Raw genomic sequence first — 16706 nt, forward strand, 5'->3', positions numbered from 1 at the left:
ATCAACATCCATTGGTTGGATGTTGAGAGATCAAAGATTGAAGATGGAAGAAACAAATGAGAGAATGAGAGGAAAATGAAGAGAGATTCACCTTCTCTTTGAAAATGCAAAAGTGAGTGAGTGAAGTATGAAGTGTGTGAGTTTAAGGGGAGAGAGAAATCATATTTCCCTCTAGGCCATCATGGCAAATCTCCTAGGGTGGCTAATGATGAGATAGAGTGGTGTGAGGTTTACTTCATGGAAGTCAACTTTCGCATCCCAATGCGAAATGACCACCTCGCGGATACGTGCGCTAATCATGTCCGAGTATTATCGTTCAATACTCGATCGGGTATTATAAATCGCCTAATCCTAATATCCGATTAGAATTTCGGATTTCGGCATTCTGAGTGCAAAATATTTAGAAAATATGTATGGATGTATTCATGGTCTATATTGACTCGAAATGAAATTACAAAGCCAATGGCGTGATCGGAATTCGATTCCGAGTTACGGAACTCAAAAACCACTTTTTGAGCCGTACCGGGTGGATTTCGGCCTCGACAGTGGTTTAGAACCGATTGTCTCCGAAAATTACCAAAATTTACCACAAAATAGGAAATAAAATTTCAAGACTAAAACTCAACTAGAGTTTCGTTTAATTCTTTATCGAAATTTCCCATAAATTCATTTTTGAATATATAATTAATAAAAATATTAATAAAATCTTATAATTCAAAATCGTAAAATTCGCGGTGTTACAGCCATGATTTGGTTTGCATTATGATGCTGAGAATTGTTAGACCGTTCTAATAGAGACACAAGACCCTTGTGTTGTTCTTGTGTAAGTCCCAGGAGAGTTCCTTCACTATGTTCCTTTGTTGATGAATCCGTGGTTTTGTTGGTGAATTGTTCATCCTCTACTGATTCCTGGGCCACATAGTTGTTTATGTTGCTTGTGTTGGTGAAATAACTTGGTGGGAAACCATGTTTCCTGTAGCATATATTTATGGTGTGGCCTTGTTTGTGGCAGTATGTACATATTTTGGTGCCTCTACCTCCTTTAATGTTGGCTTAAGGTCTAGACTGGCTTGGTTGCCTTCCACCAATTTGTCCACGAAATCCTCTACCCCTGGTTCTCAACTTGTTGTCAAAATTATCATTAGAGGCACTTACAATTAACTTGTTGTCATCAGGAAGTATGTCGTTCTGTCTTTCTTATTGAACCAACAAGGAGAAAACTTTATTGATCGAGGGCAATGAGTCCATTAGCATGATCTGAGTCTTGACTATAGAAAATTGGTCATTTAATCCCATCAAGAAGCATATGACATAATCATCCTCTCTGTATTTCTTTATGATGGGAATAAGGGTGCATCTACACTTGACTTCACACAAACATGAAGGAATAGGGTTGAATGTGTTAAGCTGCTCCCACAGACCTTTGATTTGAGTGAAGTAGACACCAACATAAAGATTTCCTTGCTTGATAGAATAGATTTCGCCCATTAATTCTGAAATTCTAAGCACATCTCCTTGGTAGTACCTTTCCTTCAAGTCATCCCAGATTTCTTGGCCAGTTTGCATCCAAAGAATGCTTTGGGAGATTGATGAATCAACTGATTGATTCAGCCAAGATACCACTAGGTTGTTGCATCTTTTCCAATAGAGATAAAATGGATCACCGATATCTGGTTTGGGGAGTATTCCATCTACGAACTCAATCTTGTTTTTGGATTCAAGGGTCATCTCCATTGCTCTAGCCCAAGCATGGTAGTTGTCGCCATTCAAGATGGTTGTCACAATCTTTGATCCTAGATTTTCACTCGAATGAATGAAGTATGGATTTCTAGAATCCATCACTATTGCTTGAGTGTTAACCTGATTCGCCATTTGCTTGAGAACCTAGTTATAGAAAATGCGATGAAGGAGGCAGTGAAGGATGGAGAAAAGAGAAAAGAAAATTCGGATGAATTTTGATGGAAGCGTGGCAGAGACACCTTCAATGAAGGTGCTCTGATACCATGTAAAACATGGTTGAATCCATGCTTGTGAGGAAGATGATCAAAGAAGGGAAGAGAGACTGATATTTGTATATTCTTGGAATTGAAAGAATTGGAAATAGAATAATGTGAAAAAAAGATGAATTGATTGAATTGCCTAATCTGAGAAACAAGGAATGAAAATATATAGCATTATAACTAACAAAACTGTTTCAACTGCCATAACTGCTTTTCCCTCCAAAACGGTTCTTTGATTTTTCTTTGTTCTTCTTGTTTCCTGGTGTGGTTTCTTCGATGTGGGCTTGGCTAGAGTTAATCAGTTTGGTGTCCAACATTGGTGCACCCTGAACAGGTAAAGTTTGTCTTCATTAAGGTATATCTACCATCTCAATATTTATTTAATTGGACCACCCTGAACAGGTAAAGTTTGTCTTCATTAGTTTATCTTTAACTTATGGTTCCTTATTCATAGTTCTGGTTTGTGCTTAGATTTATGCGGCTGTGATTTTTCATAGTGATATACAAATCTAATAGGTTTCATCAATAGTTATATTAACTGCAATTCCTAATCTTTTTAGTCCATTATTGTATATGGGTGACAGGGTGAGTATCCCTTAGCTTATACTCAATGTAATTCAATTCTATGCTTAGAAAAAATATTTGTGGGATTAAACTACTCATTCCCCCAACATTTCTTTTGGATTGTTGAATCCAATTATATGCTAATTTTTGTATTGAAAAGGCCATGATTGTTAATGGAATTTACTTTGTCAGAGTTAGAAAACTATACTTCTAAATAGATAAAAAATATAGTCGACCTTCCCCCTTACACTAAGTCTATAATAAAATCACAATAATGCAGACAACTTCCCTTATCAAACCAACCATGTTCTTTGATAAATAAGCTAGCAAAATAATAATCCCAATTCAAAAGAGAGATAGTAGTAGTACTATATGATTTGAAGATTACTTGTATCCTTGTATAACTTTGCATAGTGTAAAAGAAAATTAAATGCAAGTAAGTCACTGACTTACTTGTATCCTTTTACACTACTTGCAACTAATAAACTTTCTTGAAACTTTACATAGTATAACTTACCTCACATAAAGTAAGCAAAAAAAGTGAAGGAATAAAGGAAAATGTGTTCCCGTTTTTTTGGTCTGTAATAAAAAATGAAATGGGAATTGAACCCGACGTGAATCGAACACGCAACCTTCTGATCTGGAGTCAGACGCGCTACCATTGCGCCACGGATCCACAGATGAAGAGAAAGAGCTATTCAAATTTATGATCTATCTCTGTTATGAATTGCGCATGAGAATCTACTGTCCCAAGGTTGTCCAGGAAACATATATTATGCCTTACATTTGTGTCATGTGTCATGAATTATCATTTTTTGAAAAAATATATTTAAGTTACAAGTTTATTTATTAAATATTTTTCTGACAATTACACTGAGTAACACGGTATTGTGGGACAAAAGATGTGTTCCCGTTTGCCCCAAATCAATGACAATGAAGTAAAAATAGACAAAGTCATGACTATTTAATTTTTTTAACTGGTGTGTCATATTATGATTGGTTTGAAACATATTTTAAAACATGTTTGAGACAATAGATCCATGTCCATGTTCCCCTTTGTCCCAAACCAATGATAATGAAGCAAAAAAAACTAAATCATGAATGTTTAATTTTTTTAACTAATGTGTCATATTGTGATTGGTTTGAAACATACTTTAAAACATGTTTTGGGACAACAAATCCATTTCCAAGAATTGGAGAGATACTTTTGGCAAGGGTGAGGAAGAAGATCTCCTTCAGCTCCATTGTGAGAGGTTTACAGTTGTTATAAGTGATAAAGCTCCACAGTGTCATACCGTCATGTATGCATAGTGAGATTGATGGGACTATATAATGGATCCATGCACTGAAAAGAGGAGCTCCACCCTGGTCTTTGATATTTGTTGTTTCCATTGTTCCCTATATAGTAACATGACTGATAAATAAGCAGCATTTTAAGCAACGTGGGTATGAACAGGGAACTATGCAAGCAATACTTCTATATTATATTTGGAGTAAAGAACAATAATGTTTTCATTAAAATAAAAAAATTGGAAATTTTGAATGAGTTACATTATAGTGGCTCTTGGCACAAAGGTGATTTATTAGTTGAGATTCATGATAATATGATGCAGTCATAATGTACAAACTTATACACTCTTCATATATACATTTTTTTTATAAATATAATTAGATATGTTTCTCAAAGAAGCCAAGAGGAGTCACCAAACAGCTGGAGAATCCTATAGGAACATGGTGGAATCTATAATGTATCACCATTTTCTTCTCTATAGGAAGCACTGATTGGACAAGATCGTTTAGGAGTATGCTATGGTAGTTGTTAGTATTTATTTTTTAGTTTGGAAAATAAAGTTGTGTGAGCCCACAATGTCTATTATTAAGATTATGTACGGATTAACAATATAAATATTTATATGCAGTTAGTACATTATTTTTCATTTATTTAAATTATTTTTTATTTCAGAGTTAATGATAATTGAAAATGAATTATAGAAAATATAATGATAAGATAAAAACTCTTGTATTGTTAGTGTATACACCTTTTTCATAATTATAATACATTAGCTTCAACTTTTTTTTTTCTTTTTTTGGTAGGAAATATTAGCTTAAATATTAAACTTACTTTTTAAGAAATCAGGTCTAATAATAGTTTGTACCCCACAAAAAGGAAATGTCAATTTTGTGGCAAGAAGAGAAATTGAAACACAAAAAGTTCAGTTGCAAAAACCTTGGAAACAAAAGTTGTACTACCTGAGAAAGGTTTAATCTCAATTAAACTAAGAATTTCACTAAAATATCTCATCTCTATCCAAAAATGAAATAATTGGGTTTGAAATTAACATTATTTTAAGAGGTATGGAATGCAAGGTTAATTTAAAAAAATCTTCATTTATTTATCATAACTATCTACTGGAAGGCTATTAAAATCTGCATTGTCCTAATCCTTAATCAAAATTTTTAATGATAATTCAAAAGACAGAGACATGCATTAAAAAATTTAAAGTTTCTGACAAAATATTATTTATACCCATGTTATGAAGATAGTAAGAACTTATCACATTTTCAACGTTTGTATGAGATAACAAAATTAAACATTGAATTTCATTCTATCTTTAACTTTTTTGGTATGATTTTAAAGAATAAGTCTCTTCTCCATTAATAATGAAGAGATAAATGATTATCTTTCTAATATTTTCAGTAACAAAATGTAATTTTATAGCAAATAAAGTGATAAAAATGTTATATGTTATTTTTTTTAATGTATTATTGTGTGGTTTAAACTTCCCAGAACACGCCTGAAAAACTTTCAACGACAAAAGCACCCCCACTCTACCCTCCACTTTTTTTAATAATAAAATATTGGTTTAATTACTTTAAGGCATTCTTTATTTGAGAATCAAATGTGCACTGTGAATTGAATATCAATAAAATTTTATAGATAGAAATCAAATCGGTTATTGAACTTCAAAGTTCGTAATTGGCCATTTAAAATTTTAAAAATACATAAAAATGTGTAATTGGTCTTTCATAAGCCAATCTGTCATTTTCAGTTAAAAAGAATTTACAAATTGTTTTATGCTCAATTCAATAATAATTTGCAAATTTTAGTTGAAAACGGACCAAAAAAACGAAAATGACGAAGAAGCAACCTGTTCAAGATGACCAACACAAAAACAAAAGTTACTGAAACGAATTAAAAATGGAAAAGAACAAGTTACCAAAAATATTAAAAATAAACATAGAAAAATAACTTCAAACACAAATATATTAGTTTTGAAATTTTCAAATATATCGTCTAAAGTTTAGGAAGAATATAAATTATAAATTGGGAGACTCAATTATAAATTCTTTATTTAAAATAGGAATATAGTTTTTTTTTTGTTTAAATTGTAATAACCGATCTACAAACAAATTATTGGTCTATTAGTGTAAGATTTTATCAGATCTTAGAATGATCAAAATGTTAAAAATTCGATTTATGAGAACAACATTTATTGAAAATAATAATCATAAATTCTAAAAAAAGATTTATTCTTTATTCGAAAGAGTGAAAAAGTATGATTTGTAATATTAAAAAGAATTGTACTAAATGCCAGTTGATTGAGAAAATTGAGTGAGGCGCGCTTTCTACTAAACAGAATACCCCAATCACCATATTTTGTCTGTTTCCCATTGGCAGGTTAGCATATTCATATATCAAGAGTTTTACATTTTTCAAAATCTATTACTTTCGTCGATATAATAATTAACACCTATAAAAAACTTTTATATTCTATACATTGATTATTTTCTCTTTTTATATTATAATTATAAACTTTAAATTGACATTATAACATAATAACATATGATATTGCAAATTGGAAAAAATAAACTTTAACATGTTATTTTTACTTTTTTTTTTCCTTGTAACATGTGACATTATTTTATGAGAACTAATTATTTTCTCATATCAGGAGATAAGTTATCTCATTCATCTAATAAAATGATAACATTTATCATATTTAATTATCATTTACAAAAGTATTCCTAAAAACTAAAAAAAAAGTAATACACATATCATAATTTTAATAGTTATAAGTGATATTTATCTCTACAATAATAATATATTTTATTCTCTATTTTTATTCTTTATCATTTCAAAACTTTTGATATTCAAAACATATACTTTAAGAAGTCAATACAATAGATAAAAGGAATATAATTTGACTAAAATAATCACAAAAAATAAATGAAGAAATAAGTGATAAAAAATATAAATAATAAATATGAGAATAATTGGAAAATGTAAATATGTATTATATTTTTAAAAGATGATTGAAGCCTTTTTATCTTCAGTTCCACACATCCCACAACACCGTCCTTGTTCTGATTGGCATTGCAGAAAGAGAATGGAGAAAGCTCTGACAAAGGTCACTAGCTTCAAGGTTGTACTTAGCAACTCATGGATTACCAAAAAGGCCAAGCAAGAGTTATCTAACATCTCCGGTGACATCACTGTCAGTATATACATACATGCATACATACATAAATTTTCTTCTTCATTAATATTACTATTTTGATTGTCAGAGATCTTAATAAACATGTGTTTCACTGCTTGTCATGGACTCATTTTTTATTTATTTTTTGTTTATGAAATTGGGTATATTTCATATTTACATTTCTCTGTGGTTTATTTTGTTTCATGAATGAATGATGCAATGGGCATGAAATTCATGTTTCTGGCTTAAAAATCATTTCTTGGCTTGTGTGTGTATAATGGGGTATGCTGTTCCTTTTACAATTTAGACTTCATCTCTGACAAGTTTTCTTGGTTTGGGTTGTGACACTCGTCATATTCATGAGAGAAGATGGAATATGTCAAAGAATAGGTTAGACATGGAGAAGGAATGAGAATGATTATAAGTGGTTTCTTTGTTAATGCATTTTTAATCCATATTATTCCAGATACTGAAATGATATAGTTTGCTAAATAGGAGGAACACAAAAGTTTAGGGGAGCACGTATCACTCCATATAGACTTTCGTTCTAGCTGGTCAAAAAATATAAAATTAATATATATTTAATTCTTGTTTTATTTTTCTTATCAATGAGAAACAATTGATACATAAAGTGATACATATCTTGAGATGAAGATGTGACTCCAAAATTTAGTTAAAATAAATCATTGATGTGGTCAAGGAAGTGCCTTCATGAATAGCCAAGACAATTAACAACAATAACAACATAGCCTTGTCCCACTAAGAAAGGTCATCAGAAAATTTTAAAATTGGTAACTTATTTATATACTGGTGATTGAATTGTTGCATTCTATGTGTAGCCTTGTGACTACTTATTTAAACCCATTTTTCTGAAACAATGTAATTTTTTGCAGACTTTCTCAAACACTGTTGAAGAGAAGGCAAAATGGATTTTCAACAAACTAAAAGGTATGAATGCATCTTGACTTGTAATGTTCAAGTGAGGTTATGCATGCTTACAAAGATTTACTTCATCCAATTCACCAATACATTATACAATGACCCAGTTTAAATGTACACCAGATATTTATGTGTGCACTGAAATTCCTTGCTTTTTTATTTCTCATTCTTGTGTTTTCCAGATATTCTTGCATCATTTTTTTTATCACTAACCAATTTCTAAACCACTGGATCAACTAATTATCACTGACTAATTCCCTTCCTCCTTGTCTTCTTTGTTTCAATTTTTTCTCTCAGGCAAGCCTCTAAAAAGCCTATCAAATCTCCTCCGAGAGTACAATTTACCACCAGGGCTATTCCCCCAGAATATAATCTGTTACGAGTTCGATGAAACCAAGGGTAAGCTGGTTGTGTACTTGCCATCTCCGTGTGAGGTCAGCTTCAAGGACTCCTCTGTAATCCGATACGCGCCTCGGGTCAAAGGAGTTCTCACAAGGGGAAAGCTTTCAGCAATAGAAGGAATGAAAACAAAGGTTCTTGTGTGGGTTAAGGTGACAAGTGTGGCAGTTGAAGGTTACAAATCTGATAAGGTGTGGATTACTGCTGGTGTAAAGAAGGCAAGGCCAAAGGATGCTTATGATGCACCTCGAGATGCTGTTAGAGTAGCAGAATTCTGAGTTTACAATATTGGTTATTATTTTCACTACCATTACTATGGAATAGTCTAAATCTGTTGGGAATGTTCACATATACTAGGTATAGGAGTTAATATCATCTTCTTTATATGCATATATGCAGAATGTTTACTATTTTGTTGAATCATTTTCTTATTGAATGTGAGTTGACAATCTCAAATGGAACTCCAATTATGCAATACAAGTTAAAACCATGCATTTTTTAATTTTCTATTTGTTACGTACCAATAAGCTTTTGTTTTTTGAGTTAGGAGGTAGGGGTGAGCATTGGCATAAAGCTTGTCCCTTATCTGACCTTAAATGTTGGTCCAATCATTTTTTTGAGTTCAGGCTCAACAACAGTTTTAAAACTGTCTCTATTATATTTTAAGATCACAATTTTAAAACCGTTGAAGGTGGAGGCGTTTCGGTAGCCCAAAAATGTAGTAGTGGTGATCAAAGATTATTTATTTAACTCATTTTTTGCATGCATCTTTTCCCTTAAGGATATGACTGGTGTTAAATATTTATTCATGGTTATGTTCAAAACTTAATTATACCCAACTAAAAATCATATGGATCAAATATGCTTAAGATCATGTTAGCTTTTAATCACTCCACATATCATACATCTGATAATACATAAAAGCAGACTAGAACAGTTAAAAATATTACAAATTTAAGACTCAAACAAATGAACAGGATAACAAAGATACTGATACAACTTAATGTTAGTTTAGATAAAAAATGATGTAACCGGAAAGTTAAATTCCTAGTAATGAAGATCTTCTCCATTATTTCTCATAAATAGAATGTAATTCAAATTGCACAGGAGAGGTGTTGAAAATCCTCCATGCAGTTAGATAGTAGTGATTGAATTGTTGTGGGTATGCTCAGCCCGCAAAAGCTGGCATTTTTTTTGTACTCACAAGGATATCCCCTCACCACAGAAGCTGATATGTGGTTCCACATAAGAGATCACAATGGGCTATAAACTAAATAACTAAACAAAACTGGGAGGGTCAAAATCATATGGGTATGATTAGCTTGATCACTGAATTTTCTGCAGCACCTTATCAACTATTATATTCTGCTGAGCTTCATTCAATGCCTCTAAGTTTTTAATTGCATTAGCAACTATGATAGTTGTAGATGGAGATGATGAATTAACCTACATGAAACAATAATTTGGAAAGAAAGCTAAAGTTAGTAGAACAAAAAAATTCTCAAATCCAACTACAAAATAGCCAAGCATATAGGGCTTAGAATGGAACAAACAACAAATATAGGGTGTGAGGATATACCCAAATACGTCCATTTAAGCCAACAGTTATCTCAAAGGACAGTTTCTTCCTTAAATCTTCTAGTACTGGACATGTAGGTGAGATGTGAAGCCTACAAACAATACACTATCTCTCATGTTAAGAGCTGCTAACATTATGCAATATGCATGGATAACCCCCAAAAATAATAATAAAATATTATTATAAAGTTCATACATTCTTGAGAGACCAGTTGAACATTCAAACATGTATCCATTTTTCAGGGCACCAAATTCTGGTGATTTCCCACTGGCTACATAAACACAACAAAATAAAGAGTTTAAGGTTGCAAAAAAAAAGGAATAAACTTGAAATTAACCAACTGAAAAAACAATTCAGATGCATCAGCAAATAAGAACATAAAGATGAATTAGCAGAATAGGACATTTACCATCAGTGCATGACAGTTCAGGATTCATTCCAGGTTTTGCTGTTACAACCCGCACGTAAATCATAGTACCTACCTGCATGATGAAACTTTAGGCTAAGAAAACAACCTACAGTCTAGTTCCTAAATACTTTACTAAATGCCTCAACAACCATAACGATTGTGAATGCCACAAATCATACAAACTACAATAGGCATTGTGACTTATACAGGTCTGAAAAAACAGGTCTCTACTTTAAAAAGTTTAAAACAAAAATAGAGTTTTCATTCAACAAATTTACCTAAACTAAGCTTGTTATTTCAAGAGAAAAAACTTATTTTTGCAATTAGTATAAAAATAGAAAGAAAAAATTATGCATCAACATACACTGCCATTACATCATTCGCTATTTATATTTACATTGATATTACATAAATATTATATCATTTAGTTTTAAAAAAATATAAAATAAATGAATAGTGAATAATATACCGACTGTATATAAATCTTTACTGGATAATGCATAGATATTGTATTCATTGGAATAATGCACACCTCAAACTTGGGTATATTTCTTCTTGTTCCTCCTTCGAATGCAAGTACAGGTAAAAATGCTAAAGCTGGTCCTTTTATGTCCACAAGAAAGTTCTGTACAATATGAATTGAACATTTTAACAGAATTATAGAAACGAACTCAAAGCTAAATAAGAAACAAGATTTAATTATTTTAAAGTTTTATAAAAAGTATAAAAAAAATTAGAGTACATATAGATAGATCCAAGCAATTTCTACATTTTGTGTTTCTCTTGTAAATTCCTTTAAAAAATGGGTAGATATACTCAATCTTATCTACCACAATTGAAAGACTCTTGTAAATTCCTTTTATATATCTAAAATTAGAATGTACTTAGCATAATGTCCTATTCCCTATGAAAGTAAAAAACTAATGGTTATAAGGTTTATAACACCATGAAATGGCTAATTCATTTTTCTAAGTCTTTGCTAGACTTGAGAGAGTTAATAAATACTTAGCAAGTTCTGCATAAAATTTTCAGTGAATAATAAACTACAGCAGAACTAAAAACCTAATAAGAACTAAAAGCTTAAACAACAAAAACATAAAATTTCCTTACATCGAATCTACGGTCTACGAAAAAATAACAATCAGAATAATTTAGATTGACCAGAGGTCCAATACTAAATAAAGATTACAACACTTGATATAAATAAATCTTTAACGGGTAAAATGTTAAGTTATTTTTCAATAAAAAAAATAAATTAAGAAACTTTTTCTCTCCTCATATTCAAGTACAGAAAGTTCTTAAATGCCTTTAAAGTTTACATATTGATACATAAGTTCTGACCATAGTATCATAGTCATACTAACCCTTTTTTGAGAACCTTCAACATAGTATTTATTAGGCTTCGAAAACCTTAGCATGCCGGCCTTCATTACAGAAAACGTATTACAGTCCTGGAAAATTAAAGCAAATCAAAACAAGCAAAATTAAGAACTGTCAAACATTATTTCTTTTTGTTTATAAGATGCTAAATGAGGAAATGAATTAACAAATATGAATACGAGAGCAAGGCACCATTGGTTCACACATAATTGACATAAATAAAGTTACATTAACTAAAATGCACAGTGAAGTTTCATGGACTAAAATGAAAAGATATATCAGTCAACAATTTCTGTGACATTAATATTGTAATTTAAAAATACATACACCACTATCTCAAAATTTCATGAGTAATATCTATACACTGTCTGTATAAAAATTTATATACAGTTATCACATTGTTCATCATTCTGTTGTATTACTTATAAATCAACGATGATTAACCAAACATAAACGATGGATAATGTAATGACAATCTTATTTCAATAATGTATTTGTGTTTACTTAGTCAAACTTGAGTGTGTCATTAATTTCATTATTCCAACAATGTTATTATGTTGGTGAAAGGAGAAAGCTAAGTAAAAAAGACATAGAATTTAACCCCAAGCCTAAGAATATATAGAAAGTTCAGAAGAATTCCAAAATAAAAATTAAATTCCTAAACAGTTGATTGCTAGCTAGATATACTGCTGAGGTCCTTATGTAACTAAACAAGGCATTCTAAAATTAAGGTATTTGTTAAAACTGAGTTTTTTTGTGTGTGGTGCATCTCTGAAGCACAAACATTTGAAAATAGTTACCGTAAGTGTTATACATATTTTATCGTGTGATTTGCATCCACAATTAATAACATTGTTCGTAGATTTAATTATTATTCAAAAGTAAGGGTTTATGACTTTATATAAATGTAAGGGTTTGAGTTTATATATTAATGACTGTTCTTATCAGAACACAAAGATACGGACTATGATGGATTGGATGCTGATGAAGAGGTAGGAAGTGGTCGTCAAGGTGATAGGAGGAAGCAAGAGAGTTGGGCCCGCCGGTGGAGGTACCTGAAAAGGTTCTCCGACGATCAAGTCAGTATATGAAGTAACGAGTGACAAGAAGAATAATATTAAAGAGTCAAGGAGTTGAGGTTAAGATACTTCCTGTTGGTGGGTACTTCTATTTATAGGAGTAAGAGTTGACATTGGGTTCTTGGCTGGTGGTGCGACGCGTGGCCGACCAAAGGTGCTGTCGGGAGTTGCTTTTCCCGTGTCAGGCGGTCTGTAGGATCGTACACTGTGCCCTTCTTGTCTTCTAGCCTGTGGTTGGTTAGGCTCCCGTTCTGCAACCCGTCTGTCGCGCTGGCAGGTGGGTTGGTGGAGTACGGAAAGCATGCTGTCCCTTGGGTCAACTTTGGTGGTCCCAACAAGTGGGCCCACCTTGGCGTCTAAACATATGACCTTTGGTTAGCCGGATAGGAACAGTTGCCCCCAGTCTGCCAGGATGCTGGATGAGCATGGTGGGAGACTTGATACGAGTCTCCTTTGATTTGGGCGAGGGGTCTGTTTTGGCGTCTTAACTGGCGACTCCCTTGGGCGAGCTTATTGGATGACGGGGTTTTTTCTATGGCGGATGGTCCTTATGAGGTTCGGCACCCTGGTGTTGAAAAGCTGTCGATTGAGTTGACCGGGGTGTTGGGCGAGGCTCGTTATGGCTGATTACTCTGTTGGGCGTATGGATTTATCTGGAATATCTTGGGGTCTTTCTGGGACTTATGACGTATTTCCTCGATTCGATGCGCTACGTGGTAGGTATTAATGGCCTTGGGCAGTACACTGGCTAGAGTAGACGTTTCATCATTTCTCTTCTGCGACCTTTAACCTCCGCCGAACTTTATTATGCCTTGGTCACTTAACCGCTAACACGTGTCAAGATCTCTGGATTTTGCCGAATTTTTCCTTGTTTTTCGGATTTCCATTGGATCGTACTCGAGTGTCTTTCTGCGGTTCTGATGAGGACATGGATGGGCCTTGTGGGGAGGGCCCATGATCTAGGTTCTTCTATAAGTAGAGGTTTTCGTGATGTTTTCACTTTTACGCATTTTAAACGACCTTTGAATTTATTCAGCCATTTCTTGCCTTTCGTGTAATCTCCTTTCGGATTCCTTCAACTTCTTCAAAAACCCAGGTAACCTTATGTTCTCCATGGTTTTTATTTGTGATTATGAGTCTGACTCCGACGTGGAGATCCTCCCTGGACCTCCACTGTGTTTCCAGAAATTGCCCCCTTCGTCTTATGCACTGGTGGAGGTTCTTGAACCGTTGAGTGTAGTCTCTCCCTCCTCCCCCAGAGGTGGAGGTGTGGGGTTTTTCTAGAAGGGTGTCGATGCCTTTCTGGCCTCATTGCGTGCCAAATATGGGCTTAGCAGTTCTGATTCTGAGTCTGAGTCTGAATCTGATGATTCTTGTGATGGCAGGTTCATGACGATGAGGACTTATAAATCAAAGGCTCCGCAACTGTCTGTTCCAGCGGAATTGACCGGGGCAGACTCCCGATATTGGTGGGTGGATAGGGAAGTACTTGGGACGCATAGTACATTCCCTTATGGGAGCTCTCTTAGTCTGCCTGTGGGCAAAGAGTCGTTCCACGGTTTCGAGGCTGTTGCTCCCCGGACGGTGGAGAGGGTCTGCTACGATTTTGCTGAGGAGAAGAAGGATAAGTATACCTTCTTCATGTATGAGGCATATGTCCGGCGCCTGGGGCTTCGTTTCCCATTGGAGGAATGGGACATTCAAGTTTTGGCGCACTTGCAGCTTGCACCGAGCCAACTGACCCCAAACTCGTGGGGGTTTATTAGGGCGTTTGAGATCATGTGCCGGGCGGCAGGTTTCCCTTGCACTCTGAACCTGTTTTTTTGGATGTTTCGGGTCGGACATCGCACTAATTCTGACGAAGAGAAGGAGGGACGCCATGGCTGGACCTATCGGCCAAGACGAGGGTTGCTGACGCCGTTTTCTTCAAACGAGAAGAAATGGAAGGGTGGCTACTTCAAAGTCAGTGTTCGGCGGTCGTGGAACGATTGGTGTCTCAGTAAGTCGGGCGAGTCGAGGTTTCCTTTTGCTTGGAATGGGGAAATCCACCAGCGCCCCGCAAAAGGCTTTTTGGTGGAGGTTGGAGACTTAAACCCTGAGGAGGCGAAGGCTGCTGAACTCATATCCTTTTGGATTGACGAGGGGGGAATCCTTCCTTGTTCGGCGATCCGTGACGGGGGCGGCGTCTTAGCGGATCTTGTCGGTGGGTGGACCGGGTTTATCTTGCGTTCCTTGTTTGCCTGTATTTGTCTATTTTGTTTATTGATATTTTGCTTCCTTTCGCGCAGCCTTGAAGACCAAAATGAGTGAGAAGCTAAGGAAGAGTCTTCTCTTGAAGAGGACTGCTGCCACTGCCTTGGCTAAAAAGGATGCTGCCTCTTCCAAGCGTCAAAAGACATCATCTTCTGGTCCCTGTCCCACTGAGGGGTCTTCTCGCCAGGAAAGTACGTCGCCTTCTTCAGAGAGTGGGGGGCTGCCCCAGAATGAGGTGGAAAAAGAGTTGGTCCACGAGGCTCCCGAAACGCCAATAGCCGTATCACCTGAAGCAGTTCCTCCTGCCGAAACTGCCGGGCTCCCTCCGCCTGCATCAACTGGGGATGAAGCTGGTCCTTCGGTGCCCCCGTCTTCTGACCAGCCAGCTGGGGAGGAGGTTGGCCGTCCATCCGAGTCGACCAGGAAGAGGGGGGTTAGGAGGGCTCAAGATCGTATCTCCCCTGTCAACGTCCCCCGGGTTATTGAACAGGCGCTCCTGAATGCCAATGCTAAGGAGACTTTTGACAAGGTACCTCTGTCCTTCTTGCTGCAGAATGTCAAAGGGAGTGCCGTTTTTATCGCCTCTATCCAGAAGTATCTGGAGGTGGACGGGGTCCTGGAGGCGCGGGTGGCGGATGCGGCGACGTCAAAACTCCGAGCTGCACACGAGTCGGAGAGGCAACGACTAGTCGAAGCTCATGCTGCTAAGAAAGCGGAGCTAATCAGTTTGGGTGAGGTTGTCAAGGCCCAGGTGGGGGATCTGTCTGCTCGTGTTGGGTTTTTAGAAAGTGACAAGATAAAATTGACCGCCCAAGTGATGGAGTCAGAGGGGGCCGTTCGTGCTAAGGAGAAGCGCTTCGTCGGCGAGAGGAGGAGTCTGTGGCTTGGAAGGCCGGCGCTGGGGTTGCTATGCGAGAAAATGCTGCACTTCTTGGGCAGGTGCAGGCATTGAATGAAGAGAAAACATCTCGGGAGGCTCGGGTGCGGGTACTGGAGGAAGAGAAGGAGAAACTGGAGGAGGCTGTGGCGGATGCTTGGGTGAGTGCTCAGTCTCAACTCGCCTTGGCGTATCCAGACAAAGACTGGTCCTGAATGCAGCTGGGGGCCTATGTCGAAGACGGACGCCTGCTAATGGGGGGTGATGATGGTGAGCCTACGCTGATGTCCTTTCCTGGCTAGGGTGGGGGCCTTTGTAATTTTGAGTTTCTTGTAATTTTTTCTTTTTTTCTGATTGTCTTGTAACTCGTTTTGCGACTTTAATGAAGAATTTAGCTCATTTCCCCTTTAATATTCTTGTGTGATGTGGTATAACCTGTTGTGTGGCATTTCTGTATGTTCTAAATCATGATGGTTTCGGCTCTCGATCTGCCAGCCTTTAGCCAGGCGAAGACCGGCCCCCCTTGGGCGTGGGCTGAAATCCTGGTTGGTTCCAGGCAAAGGGGGCGAAGGCCGGCCCTTTGGGCGCAAGTAGAAAATCATAGTTGGCACCAGGCAAAGGGGGCGAAGGCCAGCCCTTTGGGTGCAAGTAGTAAATCATAGTTGGCACCAGGCAAAGGGGGCGAAGACCAGCCCTTTGGGTGTAAGCAGAAAATCATAGTTGGCACCAGGCAAAGGGGGTGAAGACCG

At 36.0% G+C, this 16706-nt stretch overlaps 1 protein-coding gene, 1 non-coding gene and 1 pseudogene across 2 annotated transcripts; 1 reads left to right on the plus strand and 2 right to left on the minus strand.

Annotated features, from left to right (window-relative positions):
• Positions 1-3168: 3168 nt before the first annotated feature.
• Positions 3169-3240, minus strand: TRNAW-CCA. Its single transcript has one exon. It is a non-coding gene; the product is annotated as a tRNA-Trp (tRNA).
• Positions 3241-6922: 3682 nt separating this feature from the next.
• LOC109340219 (uncharacterized protein At5g01610) lies at positions 6923-8882 on the plus strand. The gene is made up of 3 exons (XM_019577844.1): positions 6923-7060; positions 7936-7990; positions 8279-8882. Exons 1-3 carry the CDS (start codon positions 6953-6955, stop codon positions 8656-8658), a joined length of 543 nt encoding a protein of 180 aa, XP_019433389.1. The 5' UTR covers positions 6923-6952; the 3' UTR covers positions 8659-8882.
• Positions 8883-9618: 736 nt separating this feature from the next.
• LOC109340220 lies at positions 9619-13942 on the minus strand (annotated as a pseudogene).
• Between the last annotated feature and the right edge of the window lie 2764 nt (positions 13943-16706).

The sequence above is a fragment of the Lupinus angustifolius genome, unplaced genomic scaffold (assembly GCF_001865875.1).
Source record: "Lupinus angustifolius cultivar Tanjil unplaced genomic scaffold, LupAngTanjil_v1.0 Scaffold_150_17, whole genome shotgun sequence".
NCBI lineage: Eukaryota > Viridiplantae > Streptophyta > Magnoliopsida > Fabales > Fabaceae > Lupinus > Lupinus angustifolius.

Bases quoted from the DNA above. Each gene is read 5' to 3' on its own strand.
- LOC109340219 (XM_019577844.1), top strand. From the start codon at position 6,953: ATGGAGAAAGCTCTGACAAAGGTCACTAGCTTCAAGGTTGTACTTAGC. The intron at 7,061-7,935 runs GTCAGTATATAC...AATTTTTTGCAG, and splicing joins ACATCTCCGGTGACATCACT to ACTTTCTCAAACACTGTTGA. The intron at 7,991-8,278 runs GTATGAATGCAT...TTTTTCTCTCAG, and splicing joins GATTTTCAACAAACTAAAAG to GCAAGCCTCTAAAAAGCCTA.